This window comes from Acinonyx jubatus, chromosome D2 (assembly GCF_027475565.1).
Source record: "Acinonyx jubatus isolate Ajub_Pintada_27869175 chromosome D2, VMU_Ajub_asm_v1.0, whole genome shotgun sequence".
NCBI lineage: Eukaryota > Metazoa > Chordata > Mammalia > Carnivora > Felidae > Acinonyx > Acinonyx jubatus.
This window is the reverse complement of record NC_069393.1, coordinates 76,783,265-76,800,493: the sequence shown is the minus strand read 5'-3', so window position 1 is coordinate 76,800,493 and position 17,229 is coordinate 76,783,265. Positions and strand designations below refer to the sequence as shown.

Below are 17,229 nucleotides of genomic sequence, written 5' to 3'. Positions count from 1 at the left end.
GACGATGATGATGGTGATGGCGGTAGCAATGGTGATGATGGTGATGACAATGATGATGACAATGACAATGGTGATAACGGTGGTGACAACGATGGCAGTGACGATGGTGATGACGATGATGACGACGACGATGGTGAGAATGATAATTGTGATGGAGATGATGATGATAATTCTGCTTTTATTTATTAGGATAAAAAGGATTCCTTCTTTCTTTTTAAGACAGTGGTTCTCAAAGTGAGGTCCCCAGACCAGCAGAATAAGCATCCTGTACTTTCTGGAAGTGCAAATTCTCACACCCCACCCTAGGCCTGCTGAATCAGAAACTCTGGGGGCGGCCCCGCCATCTGTGTTCTAATAACCCCTGCAGGTAATTCTGACACCCAATAAAGTTTAAAAACCACTGCTGTAGGATAAAAAAGAAATGCTTGCAATAGCCCCAGGGTTTTTCCTAATGGCAGAGGTACTCCAAAAGCACATAAGCATAAATTTTCAACTGATGTGATGTCTTCACCTGTTACAAAGGATCAGGCCCCACAGACTCCAGAGGGATGATTTTCTGATCTAATTATTCTGGAAAGTGAATGGCAATTTTCTCTCAAATAAGTGGTTTGTGATGACTGATGGGCATAGTCATAGACAACTATCCCCAAATCAGTGACCTTTCCAGTTATCCAATGGCCCCATAAGTATCCTGTCTTGCCTGTGGCTGCCTGGTAATTTCATTCTGATTTAGGAAGATTCTGGCACCTGGCTGATTGGGTATTTAGCTAATTTCTGAATTCCCTCTTTGCTAATATTGCTCTTCACTGTTCAGCTCTCCGCCAAGCTAAATGGTGCCTGGGATCTACCCTCAAGCAGCTTCCCAGAAGAGAGGTCATTCTGGCCAAGATTAGTGGGTTTCCTAGAGAAGAACCTGATTGCACAAGAGCAAGGTCAGCCCCACATGCCTATATTCTGGGTTCCCTGTGTTATGGTGGAGTTGAACTATAGACTGGGAAAACCTTTGAGGCTTTAAGTGATAGGGACCAATCAAACCAACTTCTGGAAACTGCTTACAGCTTGATTTAACAGGGTCATGTCCATTCCACTTCTAACACCCAGGTAAATATTAGCCAGCCAGAACTAGAACTAAGAATAGGATACAGAAACGGCCAAGTCAGTCTTACCTGGAGGGGAGGGGCTTGTCGTCAGAGAACCTGTTAGTGTAAAGAGAGGAAATCCTCACCCTCACTGGAGGGGCCAATGGCTCATTGCTCAGTTTCTGTAATAACCCATTCTGTTCATGATTCATTTAGAATGCAAAAAGACCCCTCACCTGAGCAGATGGCTCCAGCATCCTCCTCATGCCCACAGTTGTGAGTGAACCAGGTATCGTGGGCACACAGGGCCAGGTGGCTCTCCTCACCACTGCAGTGCACGTTATCCAGGAGAATCTTTCCAGAGCCTGGGCCAAAGTGGGCACCCAGGGGGGCAGACACTGCCTGGCCGCACCCAAGCTGCCTGCACACAACATGAGCCTCCTTTAGACCCCAGCCGTCATCACACACCGACCCCCAGGTGCCGTGGTAGAAGACTTCCACCCTTCCAGAGCATCTTCTGGTGCCATTTACCAGCCTCACCACGGCCCAGTCTTCTGTGGAAACCAAAGCTATGGTAAGTTTTTGAAACTTCCCTATTCAACTCGCCCTATTTGCCGCGCTTACAAATTACGAGGAATCTTGTGGTTACTCCACATGTATAAGAGCATTCTAGGAAAAAAATTACTTAATGATTAGACCACTGTGTGATGTGCTTTTTATTAGTCACTTAACAAAGCAGATTAGATTGTGGGATATCATGCACTGGTGCTTTAGGACTTGACATCAAGAGGGCAGAAATGAAAAATTAAAAGAATGCATCTCTGTCAGTGGGGAAATGCATAATTTAAATGGCTTATTCAAAAAAACCCTATAACAAAACAGCAGTTAAAAGCAGTGAAGTGTCTATATATGTGTATCAACATGGGTGAATCTCAAAAACATAACTGAGTAAAGAATAAGAGGTACTGGGGTGCCTGGGTGGCTCAGTCGGTTGGGCGTCCGACTTCGGCTCAGGTCACGATCTTGCGGTCCGTGAGTTCGAGCCCCGCGTCGGGCTCTGTGCTGACAGCTCAGAGCCTGGAGCCTGTTTCGGATTCTGTGTCTCCCTCTCTCTGACCCTCCCCTGTTCATGCTCTGTCTCTCTCTGTCTCAAAAATAAATAAACGTTAAAAAAAATTAAAAAAAAAAAGAATAAGAGGTCCTGAATGATATATGGGGAATAATGTAATTTGTGTGAAAGAAAAACATGAAATAACATATATAGAGATCACAGAATTCCTGTTTGTAAAAATATGAAAAATGAAGATATATACAAAATTCAAGACAGTGTTTATCTCTGAGGAAGGAGAGAATAGAGACTGGGATTTGGGAATTTGAGGAACTTCAAATTTATTTATGATGCTCTATTTCTTGGTAAGCCTGAAAAACCAATATACCAAAATGTAAGCATCAGTCATGCGTAGGTAAAGGGGACATGGTTATGTGCTTTCTTAATCTCTGTACTTTCTGAACTTTAGAAAGTTTTGCTGGATCATCAGGAGAGTGAGGGTGAACAGGTGCCAAAGCAGTGGGGGGGCCCAGACAAATCCTGGAGGCAGTGATCTCTCTTCCTGTAACTGTGGTCTCTCCCCAGGCACCTCTGAGGCCTTTACCGTAGCTCCCATGCTCCCTCCCTGGTTGTGGTGACCCCCTGGGGTCTTCGAGAGCAATGGCGCATCCTGTGGGGAAGGCTGCTGACCTGATAGGCTGGGCCAAGGAGCATTGGCTCGGCGGCTGGAAGACAAGGCGTCGACCACAGGTAGAACTGGAACAATATGGAAACAGTGATTAGAACTTAAACTTCTCTTCCTGAGATGGACACAGGACAACATGTCAGAAAACAACTCAGCTGACAGCTTGTGAAGAGCCACTAGCTATGCCACACCTTTCCAAAACATCTGGACTGGCCACAGGCTCATAAAGAATGACTTTCTGATGAGGTTGAAGTCGAGTTCAGGCTGCTGATAGAAAGCGCCTCAATGTGATCTTGATCCCCCAAATATCTTACTTTCTTTAGTTTTACATCAACTCCTGGTTCTGCATAAGGTGCTCCGCAGTGGTAAAATAAGTCAGTGATGAATTGGGCAAAAGTTCGAAAAAGGTTTGTATTTATAAGGATGTTGATTATCTTGGATGAGCTCACGGAGGACATCATATAACCTAGCGATATGGCCCATCTGTTTGTACCTTCCAACTGGATAGTAAGGACTGGTGATGGAATTGTTGCCTTATCTGATATGAGAGTTGGTAACTTCTCATTATCTGCTGAGGTTGAAAAAAATACTTGTTAGAAGGATTTGTCTTCATTACCTTGCTCACCTATGAAATACTAATACTTCTTTCTGAGGAGGAATATTAGTACAAGGAGGGACTACTGGCACTTTCCAGAGTGATGTCTGTGTCCTTGAGCAGAGGGATTTGCCCCCAGTCAGCACCCTGCACTGTCGAGCAGGATTGTTCTTGGCCAAGACTGAAGTTACCCCAAGAGGGATTAAATGGCCTATTCACACATGCAACACTTTTATATTCATTTATTGACTCGATAAACTTTATTGAGTGTTTACCGTGTGCCAAGCACCGCGATAGCTTCTAGAGGTACAGTGATAAGCAAGACAGACAAAAAACAAACAAACAAAAAAACCCTATCCTCATGGAGCATAAGATCAGATGTTGAAGCTGACATTGGCATCACATTGTCCCTAGATCCCTTGGTAGTGAATCTTCCCCGGCCCTGAGCTTCAGCTCATCATCCTTCCTGTGGGCTCGAATGGGAAAGCAGCAAATACAAAGTATCACACCCATTTTTGGTGGTTGTAACCATAGCTGGCTGGCTTACCTAATGATGTGGTTGGGCGATTAATGTCTTCTGGGACAGTGGAAGTTGAGTGTGCTGTCGGGAAACAACAATACAAGGAAAATGACTCCTGATGTTGGATACGAAAGAGAAGGACTTTTTTCATCTGCTTCTTATTTCCAGGAGGAGAATTCAACTAGCTCTATATAACTCGTTCAACACAGGGAATTTTAAAGGGAAGAGCAACCTTGAAAGTATTATGCCAGACACAATAGACCACTTATGGTATGACTCCATTTGTGTGAAATATCCAGAACAGATAAATCTGTAGAGATAGAAAGCAAGTTGGGGGTTGCCAGATGCTGGGGGAGGAATTTTGAAAAGTGGCCAGGACTATCAGCAAAGAGCAGAAAAGCTGTACCCTCTTCACCCAGCCTAGCGGTCATGGAGCACAACCCCTCTTCCTTGAACAGTGCTTGGTGCCCAGGAAGCACCTGAGTTCCACAGGACACACCCCAAGGGACTGAAGCCTACACTCACGTGGCATGGCTGTGAGCCACACTCTCCGCTAAGCGCTCTACACAAACTCATTGATTTACTCCTTACAACTCCTTGAAGTGCATAGCTATTATCCCCATTTCAAATAAGGAAACTGAAGCACAAAGAGGTAGAGAAAACTGGTGAGGGTCGCCTAGCTGGGAGGTAGGAGAGAGTGGCCCCAAACCCAGTGGTCCAGCACTTGGCTCTGAGCATTGTACCGGCAAGTAAATGGAATATGCCACTCAGATTTCAAAAGAATCCTTAGCTACTTAGACACCAGATCTGAGAACTTAATGCATCTGCCCTCTCTTCCGTTAATATTTGGAAGTAGATACAGATACACAAACTAGGGCCAGCCAGATGGGGCTCATTTATCTAAGCATTTACTTATTTATTCATTTAACAAACAGTGAACGCCCTTCAGACAGCCGTCATCAGTCTCAACTCTGTGTGTGTGTGTGTGTGTGTGTGTGTGTGTGTGTGTGCAGGGGTGGGGGTGAGGACAATGTCACAGATGAGAAAACTATGGATTCTGCTCCGCAAAGCTGGTCATGTCTTTGGAGCGAGTACGTACATACAACTCTCAGGAAGGAATAGGAGCTCCGAGCGAGGACAGATACAGAGCTGAGAATCTAGTAGAAGGAGCCACTGCTGCCACTTGGGATGGGAAGGACTGGCCAAGGCGTGGAGGGGGCTGATGCTGGTGTCCTCGGGCCACCGATAGGCAACGGACAGCTGGTTTGTGGAAGACGGGAAGGGTAAGAAACTAAGTGCAGCCCTGGCTCAGAGATTAGCTCAGCCTTTTGTTCTCAGCTTCTCTCTCCGCAAACGGATCCTCATGGTTTCTGAATAGACAACAGGCCCAGTCAGTCTTTCTAGTAGTTTAAGGATTTTAATGTGGTTTAGAGAGTTAAGGTAGTTCAGAGATTAAGCTCTAGGATCTGAAGTCAGATTGTTCGAGTTAATCATTCCATCGACCTTGCGGACAATATTTAACCTATTTGAGTATGAGGTTCCTCCGTTCAGAGGATGGGGATTATAGAAGCTCCCCCCCCCCAGCAGTTGGGAAGATTAGATAAGAAAATCCACGTCAGGCCGTCATGGGGACAGGTATGGCGTGAGGCAATGCTGTCCAAGAGAAATGAAGTGCAAAGCCACGTACATAATTTGCACTTTTCTGGTAGCCACATTTCAAAAAGTAAGAAGAAAGAGGTGAGATTAACTTCAGTCATATATCTTACTTAACCCAATATATCCAAAATATTAGCATTTCGACATGTAATCAATATAAAGATGTCAATGAAAGCAGTTGTATGTTCTTTTATCACACCATGCCTTTGAAAGAACCAGTGTGTGTTTGACAGGCACGGCAGCTGTCTGTTCTGCCGAGCGGCACTTCAAGGACTCAGCAGCTATGTGGACAGTGCAGGTATGAGGGTTTATTCAAGGTTATCATCAGCATTGTCAGAATATGGACTATTTGATGGTACGAATGAAATGTCCGTAGTTACAGGTGAGTCAGCATCGAGCAGCACAGTGATGAAATAAAATGGCCCATAATTGTGACCACCATTCCCCACAACTAAGAAGAGGTGTCCCTTATTTATGTGATTCACTGATACAAAGAATGAGGTCTTTGCTCTAGTTTATTTCTTCAATTCAAGGGGTATGAGGTGATGCTCTCTCTCTCTCTCTCTCTCTCTCACCCTTACCTTTTTTCCTCTTCCTCTTTACATTTGTGAAATACGGGAAATGAGGAGCCTTGTGTTATGAGGTTTTCTAATTGTAGTTATAGATGATAAACATAGAGCAAAGCTGGACAGCATGAAATCCTGACTCTCTAGGGTGGGTGCTCTTGTTTCCTTCTCAAACCGTTCTGTCTCAAAGAGAACATCAGCGATGTCTGGTGGTGGTGGCAGAACTGCTATCACGACAGGAGCTGCCGTAAATCTGGTAATGGTGGTGGCAGGTGGGGCAGGGAGCCCTACCTGGTGATGTTGAACGTGCCGCAGTCACGGCAGACAGCTGAGTTGAGACGGTAATGGGTAGAACTGTAATAAAGAAACATCCGTTAGCGGTACGTGCCCACAATGACTCGAGAAAGAAGTGGCCAGCCAGGGACTCCCTGTGGTCTCAAAAGAGGTCGGTTTTGCTTCAGCTCTGAAGTGATCAGTGTGTAAGTGATAGAATGAATCACCCCTCAGTTGCTGACCCTCAGCCCCGTGGAAGCTCAGCTCAATCATCTGTGTCCCCTCTCCCCCAGACTTGATGTCCAGGCACAGATATTTGGTGTTTGTGACGAGAATGATGTGTATTGGGTTTTAATATTCTCCCTAAGAGCTGGCTGGAGGTCTGGACCATCAGGACCCCCTGGTTCTTGCATTCACTTGCTCTGTTTATTTCCTTCCTCAGCCTGTTTCAGCACTGACGTGGCTCTGTGGCACAGGTATTGCCCTAGCAGGGGAACTCTCCATGGATCCACACAATTCCACATTCTCTCCTGCCTCCAGACCTGCCCCTGCACCATATGTAGCCCTGACAATTACTTACAATATCCCTTAGGAACACCGACAGAAGAAAGGACAGTGGGCAAGAACATCGCCTCTCTCTTCATACTGACTCAGGTAGAGGCTACCCCTCTTCCTTCTATCACACCTTTTCCTCTGTTTGCTTTCTGGGTCACCAGATTTCAGTGTACGTCCTGAGACATGTGTCCATCTCTGTGCCACTGAGAGTAGCAACTACAGAATTGTATTTAAGTGTGGGAGGCAGGATACTGGCCCCCCAAAGTTGTCCACATCCTAATCCTTGGAATCTGTGACCATGTCATGTCATGCGGCAAGGGGAATTAAGGCTGCAGATGGAATTAAGGTTGCTAATCAGCTATCTTAAGATAAGGGACATTATCAGGGCACCTGGGTGGCTCTGTCAGTTAAGTGTCAGCCTCTTGATTTTGGCTCAGGTTCGTGGGATTGAGCCCTGAATTGGGCTCTGTGATGACAGTGCAGAGCCTGCTTGGAATTCTCTCTCTCCCTCTCTCTCCCCCTCCCACACTTGTTCTCTCTCTCTCTCTCTCTCTCTCTCAAAATAAATAAATAGACATTAAAAAAAAGATAAAGGACATTATCCTGGGTTATCCAGGTGGGCTCAATGTGATCACAAGCATTCTTAAAAGTGGAAATAAAGGCAAAAGAAGGCAAGCAGAGAGAAATTTGAGGACACTACAGTGTCATCTTTGAAGATACAGGAGTGAGGCCATGAGCCAAAGGATGCAGATGGCTTCTAGAAGCTGGAAAAAGCAAGGAAATGTACCTTCCTCTAGAGCCTCCAGAATGAACATAATTCTGTGAGATATTAACTCAGTGAGATATATGTTTTGGAATTCTGATGCTAGAATTGCAAGATAATAAATAAATTTGTGTCGTTTAAGCCACTAAGTCTGTGTCAATTTGTTACAGCCGCTATTCAAAACTCATACAATGAGCAAATATTACATGTGACAAACGATATTTCCTCCAAAGAAAATTTGAAACATATCATTTATAAAACTTAAGAGTTTGGATATTCTCAGAGGAGCTGGCCAAAATGAAACTTAAAGACAATTAAAAATCCACTGTGTTTAAAATTGTCTCTAGTATTTATTCAAAACAATGGCATTGTTACTTGCCTTTTTTTAGAAGCTAGTGAATCTATTGGGGTCAAAACCCTAATACTCTCACAAGTAAGGGCAGGTTATAATGAGTCACTCAGCAAAATCACTCAACAGTAACCCTTTCATTTATTTCTTTTCTGGATTTGGATGGGTAATCAGAAATATTCCAGGGGAAAATAGCCCCAAAATATTCTCTTACTAAAAAAAATGTTCTCTTACCTGATAATGTGGTTGCTGAATTTCCATCACCTATTGGTACAAATAAATTGAAATGTTTTTTATTCAATTAAATTGAATAACCTTTATTTTACTTACTTACCAGTTTTCAACAAATCTTTAATGTGACAGGTCCAAAATATAAAATGCAAAAATACAGTGAATTCCTGGTGAAGTGCAGTCCCTTGGACATGATAGAATCTCAGAAGTATTTGCTGATGTGGTTGTTTTGAAGCGACTCGACAGGTAATAGCTTTAACATGTGATACTAGCTTTTCAGAATGTCCACACATGGAGAGCAAGCCAGTTACCCCTGGAACTTGGGGCCACCTGCCTGTCTAGGGAAGTGGCTCCCAACTGGGACAAAAGCAGAATGACCATGGTCATGGTCACATCTGACCTACTTTCTCAGCTCCTGCTTCCCACAGGACCTAGTAGTTCATATACAACCTCCCAGACCCTCAGTAAACATTTCTATTAATCTGAGTATATTATACCCTACTACATGTTTCCAATGACTGACAGTAAAATGTATATATCTGCATAGCAAATCTGGAAAAATAAGAATGCAAGTTTAATGACAATATGGGTCATTATAGAGACATGATGGGACATTAAAGAGAAGTAAGTCGAAAAACAACCTACTAACTAATTTAACCAATAACCAACCAACAAAACTCTTAGCTAGTTATTAGAACTGATTATTCAGTTAAGCTCTGAACTTCCTGGAGTTAGAAGAGAGATGGAAATCATGGTGCACAATGGAATTGTATTTAATAAATAAGTGTAGGAGGCAGAATTGCCTGATAAGTGGTATCTTCCAAAGGGAGTTATTGCCTTTGTTTGAGGACCACTGAGCATGTTAGTAACTAACACTTTGTCTTCAACAACAACTCTATAGCAGAGGCAGAGTGCTAGCGTATGTCATTTGTTTTTCCCTCAATAGATATTTGTTGAGAACCTATTATGCACCAGGACCTGTCCTTGGTTCTGACATAAACTTGCTGAAAGTTCCTGCTTTCACAGGACTTACATTCTGGAAAGTGGGATGGGAGGGACGTATGACAAGCAGGTGAACAAAAGAAAACTATAAAGAGAATCTCAGATGGTGTAAGTACTGCAAAGAGACAAACAAGAGGTTGATAAAATAGAACATGACCGAGAGGGAGTCTATTTTGGATTGTGTAGTGAGAGGAATCCTCTCTGAAGCAGTGATATTTTAGCTGAGACCTGATTACAAGGAGCCAGGTAGGAAAATTCAGAGAAGAGCTTTCCAGACAGAGGGAAAAGTCAGTGCAAAGGCCCTAGCAGGAGCACTCCCTTGTCAGTTTCAAGAGATGGGAAAAAGGCGAGTGGGGAGCACAGTGCTAGATGAGGTGTTTTCTCGGTGGTCAGAAACCCAGACAAGGATTAGATCATTTGCAGTCTTACTGAAAAAGACCTGGACAGTATTCCAAATATAATAGTAAAACTTTGGAGGGTTTTGAGTTAAGAGCGATGGTCTGATTTATGCTTTATCAGCCAGTTCTAGATTCTGTGCCAGGAACAGGTTACATGTGTGATGGAAGGGAAAGAGCCAATGCAGAAGACCCCTTAGAAATTTGTTGCAATAGTGAGGGTGAGATGCTGAAGGTTTGGAGACGGAGTAACAGCGGAGTTGGGAGATGCTAATGGGTTTAGCATACATTTTGGGAAGTGGAGCAGAATTTTCTGAGCGTTGGTTGTGATCATTGAGGGAAAGGGAGCAACAGAGATGGCTTTTGGTTCAAGAAACTAACGGAATGGGAAGAATAAGTCTGTTTTTTAACATCAACCCTCCATAAAAGCCAAGCAAGGTATCAGAGTCTAACAGATCTATGACCCTTGCTAACTTCATGGCCTTGGGCAAGTTGATTAACTTTTCTATGCTTCAATTTCCTCATCAGTAAAATGGGAATTACAATAGTACACACTTCATAAGATTGTTGTGCAAATTAAATGGGTCGTGCATGCAAAGTGCTTGGAATTTATTTGTCAAAGCAGGGGTCAAATCTAGCCCAGTGCCTGTTCTTGTAAACAGTTTTGTTTTTTTTTGAAACACAGGTATGCCCAGCAGTTTACAAATTGTTATGGCTTTTGCTTTCATGCTGCAGCAACAGAGCTGAAATGCAGCAGCGACCATCTGTTCCACAAAGCCCAGAAGATTTACTATCTGACCTTTTACAGAAAAGGTTTGCTGACCCCTGAATTAGAGAATCAAATAACTAATAACTACGCAGGCAAAGGTCTTAGAAAAATGCCTGGAATATCCTTAACACTCAATAAAATTTGGCTTTTGTTATCATTCTGCATACATGACCTCCTTTTAACCCAAACGGAGCTTTACAAATTAAGTGTTTTTATCCCCTTTAAATAAGAGAGTCAGTGGCTTGCCCAAGATCTCAGGAACTTAACTCAAACCTGCTGTTGCCAAACCCATTGTCCTTCCCTCATCCCAAAGCCCACCTGGGCTGGTACACAGGCCTATCTCGAACATGTTGCCACTGGGTTCACTAATTCCAGATCTCATCAGCTTCCTAGTACACCAATCCATGGATAGTTTATGTATACAATATGTAATATGTTGCCCCCCCCAAATCTGGTTCAGCAATCCCAACAAAAAACCTTTTGGTTTAAAACCAAAATTGCATTAAAATTTGCATTAAGTAAGGACAAATACTACAAAGTCAACATGAAAATACTTCCTACCTTGTGGCATTAGCAGTGATTCCTGTGCATTCTCTGCAGGGAGAAAGGGTGGACAATTCAAGTGACTGTTAGGATGTCAAAGTATTCATTCCCTTCTCCAACCACAAGAGCCACCCAGTAGGAAAGAACATACGTTGAATAGTTGTGTAAGCTCTACAAATAATTTACCAAGGTATTTCCTTAACGTGGCGCATTTAACAGCAATTCCACTGGATGGAAAGATCAATACCAGAGAATAACTTAAAACCCACACAACTGAAATGAAAATAAAGCTAACTCTTGTGGAAGGAAGAAAGTGGCCCAACCACATTTGCAACTTAATGGTACGATCTTCTTAATGGCCCAGGAATGTGGAAATGGCAAATAATTGTCAGAATATGGCTATCTGAGCACCCCCCCCCCCATTGATTCCCTTTTTTCCTTCATGATCTACGTACTACCTGCCCAGGTAGCACATAAAATGAAAAATGTCATGTCGTGGTAATCCTCAGATCAGTTTCCCAGGTGTTCAAAATGGTTTGGTGCTGAGCTAGCTGTGTTTCAGGAATGAGACAAGCTCAGGGTCCCCATGCTGCTCCACTATCTTAACTCTTCCCTGCTTTTCTGCTCGAAAAATGTCATGTCAGTAAAGCAAAAGCATGCCGTTAACAACGCAGGCTTGAAATGTTCAGTCTCTGTCAATATATGGGAAAAGAAAGACGTAACGTTGGAAAAGGGCGGTTGTTTCGAGAGATGCTTCAACTCAAAATGAATTTTAAAATGAAGGAATGGGGTTCTTAGAACGAAAATGTTGACTCTCTCTGCCTTAGTTCAGATGACTTTAATTAACCATCACATGCAAAACTGTTTATTAGTGTGTCTAACAACACACGTTCACCTGGCTGTCACTGTGCTGTGTCCTGTAACCCCTCCACGTGAGAGGCAAACGTGTCACACACATGAGACAGATGCGACCCTGTGGCTTTGCAGAATAGTCTGCTTGGATTGAATCCCAAACCAAAAACCCAACTAAACGACTAAAATAAAACAAAGGCACATCAAAGGGGGGTTAAAAAAGAGAAACAAAAATAAATGAAAACAAACCAGAACACTTCCTGCCCCCCCCCCCCCGGTATTTTATTGTTTGAATTGACTTATTAATTACCTTAGTGTCATATGGATCCAGTCTTTCTAGCTGAATACAATTGGGATTTTTAACAAGTGACCAAGTTCACTGCTCTAGACCCACTACATTATTTCCTTTATTTCCCACTGGCATAGACATTTATGTCTTTAGTGCTGGTAGTATAATGAATACTAGTCACATATTTGGTGGATATTCATCAGTTTGTCTAGAGAGTGGTTCTCAATCAGGAGCAAGCCTCTACCTCCAGGGGACCTTTGCCCATGTCTGAGGACATTTTTGGTTATCATAGCTGGGGGTGTCATTCACTATTCTTAGATGAGGGATCCTGTTAAACAGCTTATATTCACAGGACAGCCCCCACCACAAAGAATTATGTGACCACAAACATCAAGTGTGCTGAGACTGAGAAATCTTGCTCTAGAATAATCACATAATCACTAATTGGGTGAAAATTTATGATTAGCAATAGAGGGCCCAGACTCACAATGGGCAGGACAAAACTCAGTGCTTTTCTAATCTATAAACTCCCTCTTTCTTTGCCTTCGTTAGACTGCAAACTTGTAGTGGGAAAAACTTTATCTTCAGTGTCCTGAAGAAAGGTAGATTGCATTCAGTGATTGATTAATGTCGCTGTTGACTAATGTTGTCTTTTCCCAGTCATTTTGAAATCTAGTCCTTGTAATGGAACCACTAAGGTCTTCCATTCTTCTCTATAAAAAAATTCCATTTCAACATCTTGTGGCTAGAAAATTCCTGAGCTCCAGGTGAAGCTCTCAAATTACCAACGTCTCTTTACTTTTGGCTCATACACATGGCCAGAGATGGGCTATATTACACAGGTGCAAACAACGCTGAGGGAATTAGTGAAGATGCCATCTGCTTAATGAGATGTGGGCCCTCAGAGGGAGAGGTGACCATTACCTGAGCAGATGACACTGGCGTCTTCTCCAGGACCGCAGTTATGGAGAGACCAGTCGGTATGAGGACACTGTCCCAGGAAACTCTCTCTTCCTGTGCAATCCACATCATCCAGCAGAAACTTGCCCTCCCCTTCACCAAAGTGGGCCTCAACTGGGGCTGCGAGGGCACGCCCACAGTTCAGCTGCCGGCACACCACATCAGCTTCATTCATGTCCCAGTGGTCATCGCAAACCCTGCCCCACTGGCCATGGTAGAAAACTTCCACACGTCCAGAACATCTGCCTGACCCATTCACTAGCTGTAGTTGTGGCCAGTCTTTCAAAGACACAAAAATATTACATGTTAAGAGAAGGAACACATTCTGTGTTAACCCATTTGTTCAACCCTTCAACACATATTTGTTGTGTTGTTCAACCCTTCAACACATATTGTTGACCCCTGCTGGGTCACAGCAGATAGCACTCCAGGTATTGTGGCTCACCAAACAGACCTGGTTTTGCTGTCACAGAGATGAGAGTCTAATCTGAGGAGACTGGAGGAAGTAATCACATTAATCCAAAATTAAGTTTACATTTACAACTATGGTAAATGCTAAGAAGCAAAGGGGGAGACGTCTGTAGTGTTTGAGAATGCATACGGGGCTACTCCAGGATATCTTTTCTAAGAAGTAATTACAGACCCAAGGCTTGGACAAAGAAGAGAAAAGAGCTAAGTAGATAAAGAAGGAGGCAGAGGCTTCCCCAGTTCATTGAAAAACAGGAGAGGTTTATGAGTGAGGTGAGTGCATAGAGATCCCCAGTTGGAATCGTTCTGTTGGGTAGCACGTGACCCACCAAGTCATATGAAATGAAGAGGAAAAAAACCTTGACTCACCACCAGGGAATGGTGTTAGGATCTCAGCATCTAAGAGCAGAGAGAAAGAAATGAGGCATCATTGCCATCCAAAGTGGCCCACCCAAGTTTATTGGGGGGCATCACATGTACTTGGTGGGCTCACAGGGCAGACACTGAGCTAAGGGCGGCCTCATGGGGTAGACACTGAGCTAAGGGTGTGCTTTGGGGACTGGATTCAGCAGGTTCATTCTGACCAGAGGCAAGTGAGACCTGACAGTGTATTTGGGTAGCTCAGAGTCCCTCACACATTATTTTAAACTGGGTTCTTTCTGGGAACATGGCTTCTGCCAGAAAGGTAGGGGGTCAGATGCTTATAGAAGTGTATTCCTATGGCTCATAAAGGGACTTCTAAGGAAGAAAGGTGTTGAAGGGCCCAAGTTAACCAGAAACAGTGGGCTTTTCTCCATTCATCTCTGAATACGCTAAAAGTCTGAAGTTAGGATTTTTCTTTAGTACAATTTTGGCTCACTTATGCCTTTGAATGCTAACTTATTAAATCATATTCATATCCATAATTCTCTGAAATACATTTAGGCAACAAGAATGAAACAGTTTTGGGAGAAAACGTTTCCTCCATAGTTAAAGGCAGAGAAGCTACCTTTTTTCCCCCTTCCTCTGTTGAGTCCTTTGATTAAATTCACTATTTGTCTTCTGCTCTCCCCCACCTCCATGATGGATTCTGTTACACAGTCAGAGGATTGGGGTCATGTAGGGACGTTCCCTTAAAGATATACTGCAGGGTGATTCTTACCCAAAGCTCCTGAAGTCTCATGTTCATATTCTGCGAGAAAGAAAAGAAAGTCGAATATAACTGGAGTCTATCAAAGATGATAACAATTTTGGAATGCCCTGTGCTTTTGGAAGGATCAGCAGCTGTCCCACTGCTATGACCTCAGTGAGAAAGTTCAGCCTGGAATTTGTTCTCTGTGTGATTATTCCAAAAAGTATGCTTGGAAGGAAAGACTTTTTTTTTTTTTTTTACTATTTTCAATATTCGTTGAAATACAAACATCTTAGTCTAAACTCCATGCTCAGGAATAGCCCAATACATCCAGTCAGCGTTGGTTTGTCTGTTTCCTGCCCTGAGATTGAGACTGGGGACACCTACAGGTAGACAGGGACATCTTTCTATGGTGCATCTTAGCTCACCAGTGCTACCTTATGTGAATGCTTTTATTTTTTTATTTTTTATTTTTTTAAATGTTTATTTATTTTTGAGACAGACAGACAGAGCATGAACGGGGGCGGGTCAGAGAGAGAGGGAGACACAGAATCTGAAGCAGGCTCCAGGCTCTGAGCTGTCAGCCCAGAGCCCGACGCGGGGCTCGAACTCACGAACCATGAGATCGTGACCTGAGCTGAGCTGAAGTCGGAGGCTCAACCCACTGAGCCACCCAGGTACCCCTGTGAATGCTTTTAAACATTGGTTTTCATATTGTGATAAATATGATTGTATTGTGACCTGGAAATAAAACTCGGAGTGACCGTTGCAGACAAACAGTTTCCAAGGAGAGTCTGTGCTCAGGGCGAGCAACCCTGGGCTGTGCTGTTTGGGGCATTTGTTTGAGGGACATAGGAGCCGATTAACACCCGGACATTTGCTCTCTCATCGTATCGTTAATTGTTCATTTCCCCAGTTGACATTCAGTCTTGATAATCAGGGAAGGTGGGTGGTGGGTCTGGAGGCTTTGGTTTCAATAACTTAGGGCAGCTCTACTCGAGGAGTACCGTGTATCCGGGGAAGGTGCCAGGGCTTGGGGTACATGGGTGGGTGGGGAGCCTAAATTATGAGGAAAGGGTAGGGCGGCTCACAGGGCAGCAAGACAACTTTGAACATTTGCAAATTTTGTCGAGATTCAGGGCGCTTTTCCAGCAGGTAAGGCATATTTGGTGGAAGGGACAGAGTACCAGAGGTGAGGTCCAGAAGCGTGGATATTTGCCATGTGACTTTGGTCAAGTTACTTGACCTTGACTTAACCTTGTCGTTGAAGCTCAGTTTACTTATTTATGAATAAAACAAGCCTGTTTGAATTGTGTAAGGATGGGATGTGATAACAGACAGAGACCTTGGAAAGCTGGAAATTGCTCCATGACCCGATGGGATTCCCACTTCGAGGCAGCCTCTATCGAGTGACTCAGTATGCCCAGACTTGGAATACATGGCATGCTAAGATTATAGTGAAATATCATATCTGAAAGATTTTAGGTTTTCTCTGCCCCCAAATGACAGTAAACGTAGTCAACTGTAATCAGTAGATAGGACAATTAGAGGAAATTATCGGAAGAAAGCTGGACTAAGGTTGATACTTGAGGAAGAAGCTACAGCCAACTTTGTTTTCATTAGTAAAACAATTATTAATTGATTAACTATCAATTATTAATTAGCACACACTTGTTAAAACGAGTAAAGTCAACTGCACATGCTTAATTCCAAAGCAAGGTTTCTTTCTTTCTTTTTTTTTTTTTTGAAGATTTTATTTAAAACATTTTTTTAATGTTTATTTTTGACAGAGAGAGACAGAGCATGGGTGGGGGAGGGGCAGAGAGAGAGGGAGACACAGAATCCGAAGCAGGATCCGGGCTCTGAGCTGTCAGCACAGAACCGACATGGGGCTCGAACCCACAAACCGTGAGATCATGACTTGAGCTGAAGTCGGATACTTAACTGACTGAGTTAAGCATAAACTGAGCCACCCAGGTGCCCCTTGAAGATTTTATTTTATTTTATTTTATTTTATTTTATTTTATTTTATACCTAATGTGCAGCTCAAACTCAAAACCCTGAGATCAGGAGTCACATGCGCTACCGACTGAGCCAGCCAGGCGCCCCAAAAGCAGAGTTTCTTAAACTCAGCACTATTGATATTTTGGGCTGGAAAATTCTTTGGGGTGGAAGGCTGTCCTGTGTGTTGCAGGACGTTTAGTCCCTGACTTCTAAGATGCCAGCAGCACCCCCTAGTTGTGACAATCAAAAGTGTCTCCTGGGGCGCTTGGGTGGCTCAGTCAGTTGAGTGTCCGAATTTGGCTCAGGTCCTGATCTCGCGGTTCATGAGTTTGAGCCCCGCGTCGGGCTCTGTACCTGGAGCTTGCTTTGGAGTCTGTGTCTCCCTCTCTCTCTGCCCCTCCCCTGCTCATGCTCTGTCTCTCTCTGTCTCAAAAACAAATAAAACATTAAAAAAAAATAAAAAAAAAAAGTGTCTCCAGACATTGACAAATGTCCCCTGGGGGACAAAATCATCCC

The 17,229-nt window shown here is 43.5% G+C and overlaps 1 protein-coding gene across 1 annotated transcript; it reads right to left on the bottom strand.

Moving 5' to 3' along the window:
* Positions 1-451: 451 nt before the first annotated feature.
* LOC113600328 (putative DMBT1-like protein) lies at positions 452-11,163 on the bottom strand. The gene is made up of 7 exons (XM_053207550.1): positions 11,048-11,163; positions 8,324-8,353; positions 6,441-6,503; positions 3,955-4,008; positions 2,818-2,883; positions 1,316-1,633; positions 452-1,196 (listed from the first exon to the last, which is right to left on the bottom strand). The coding sequence occupies exons 1-7, from the start codon at positions 11,055-11,057 to the stop codon at positions 1,129-1,131; spliced, it is 609 nt and encodes a 202-aa protein (XP_053063525.1). The 5' UTR covers positions 11,058-11,163; the 3' UTR covers positions 452-1,128.
* Positions 11,164-17,229: the final 6,066 nt, after the last annotated feature.

Excerpts from the sequence above, each read along its gene's own strand:
- LOC113600328 (XM_053207550.1), bottom strand. Across the intron at positions 6,504-8,323 it reads TTCAGCAACCACATTATCAG|TTCTACCCATTACCGTCTCA; the intron begins GTAAGAGAACAT and ends TCTTTATTACAG. Across the intron at positions 2,884-3,954 it reads TCGCCCAACCACATCATTAG|TTCTACCTGTGGTCGACGCC; the intron begins GTAAGCCAGCCA and ends ATATTGTTCCAG.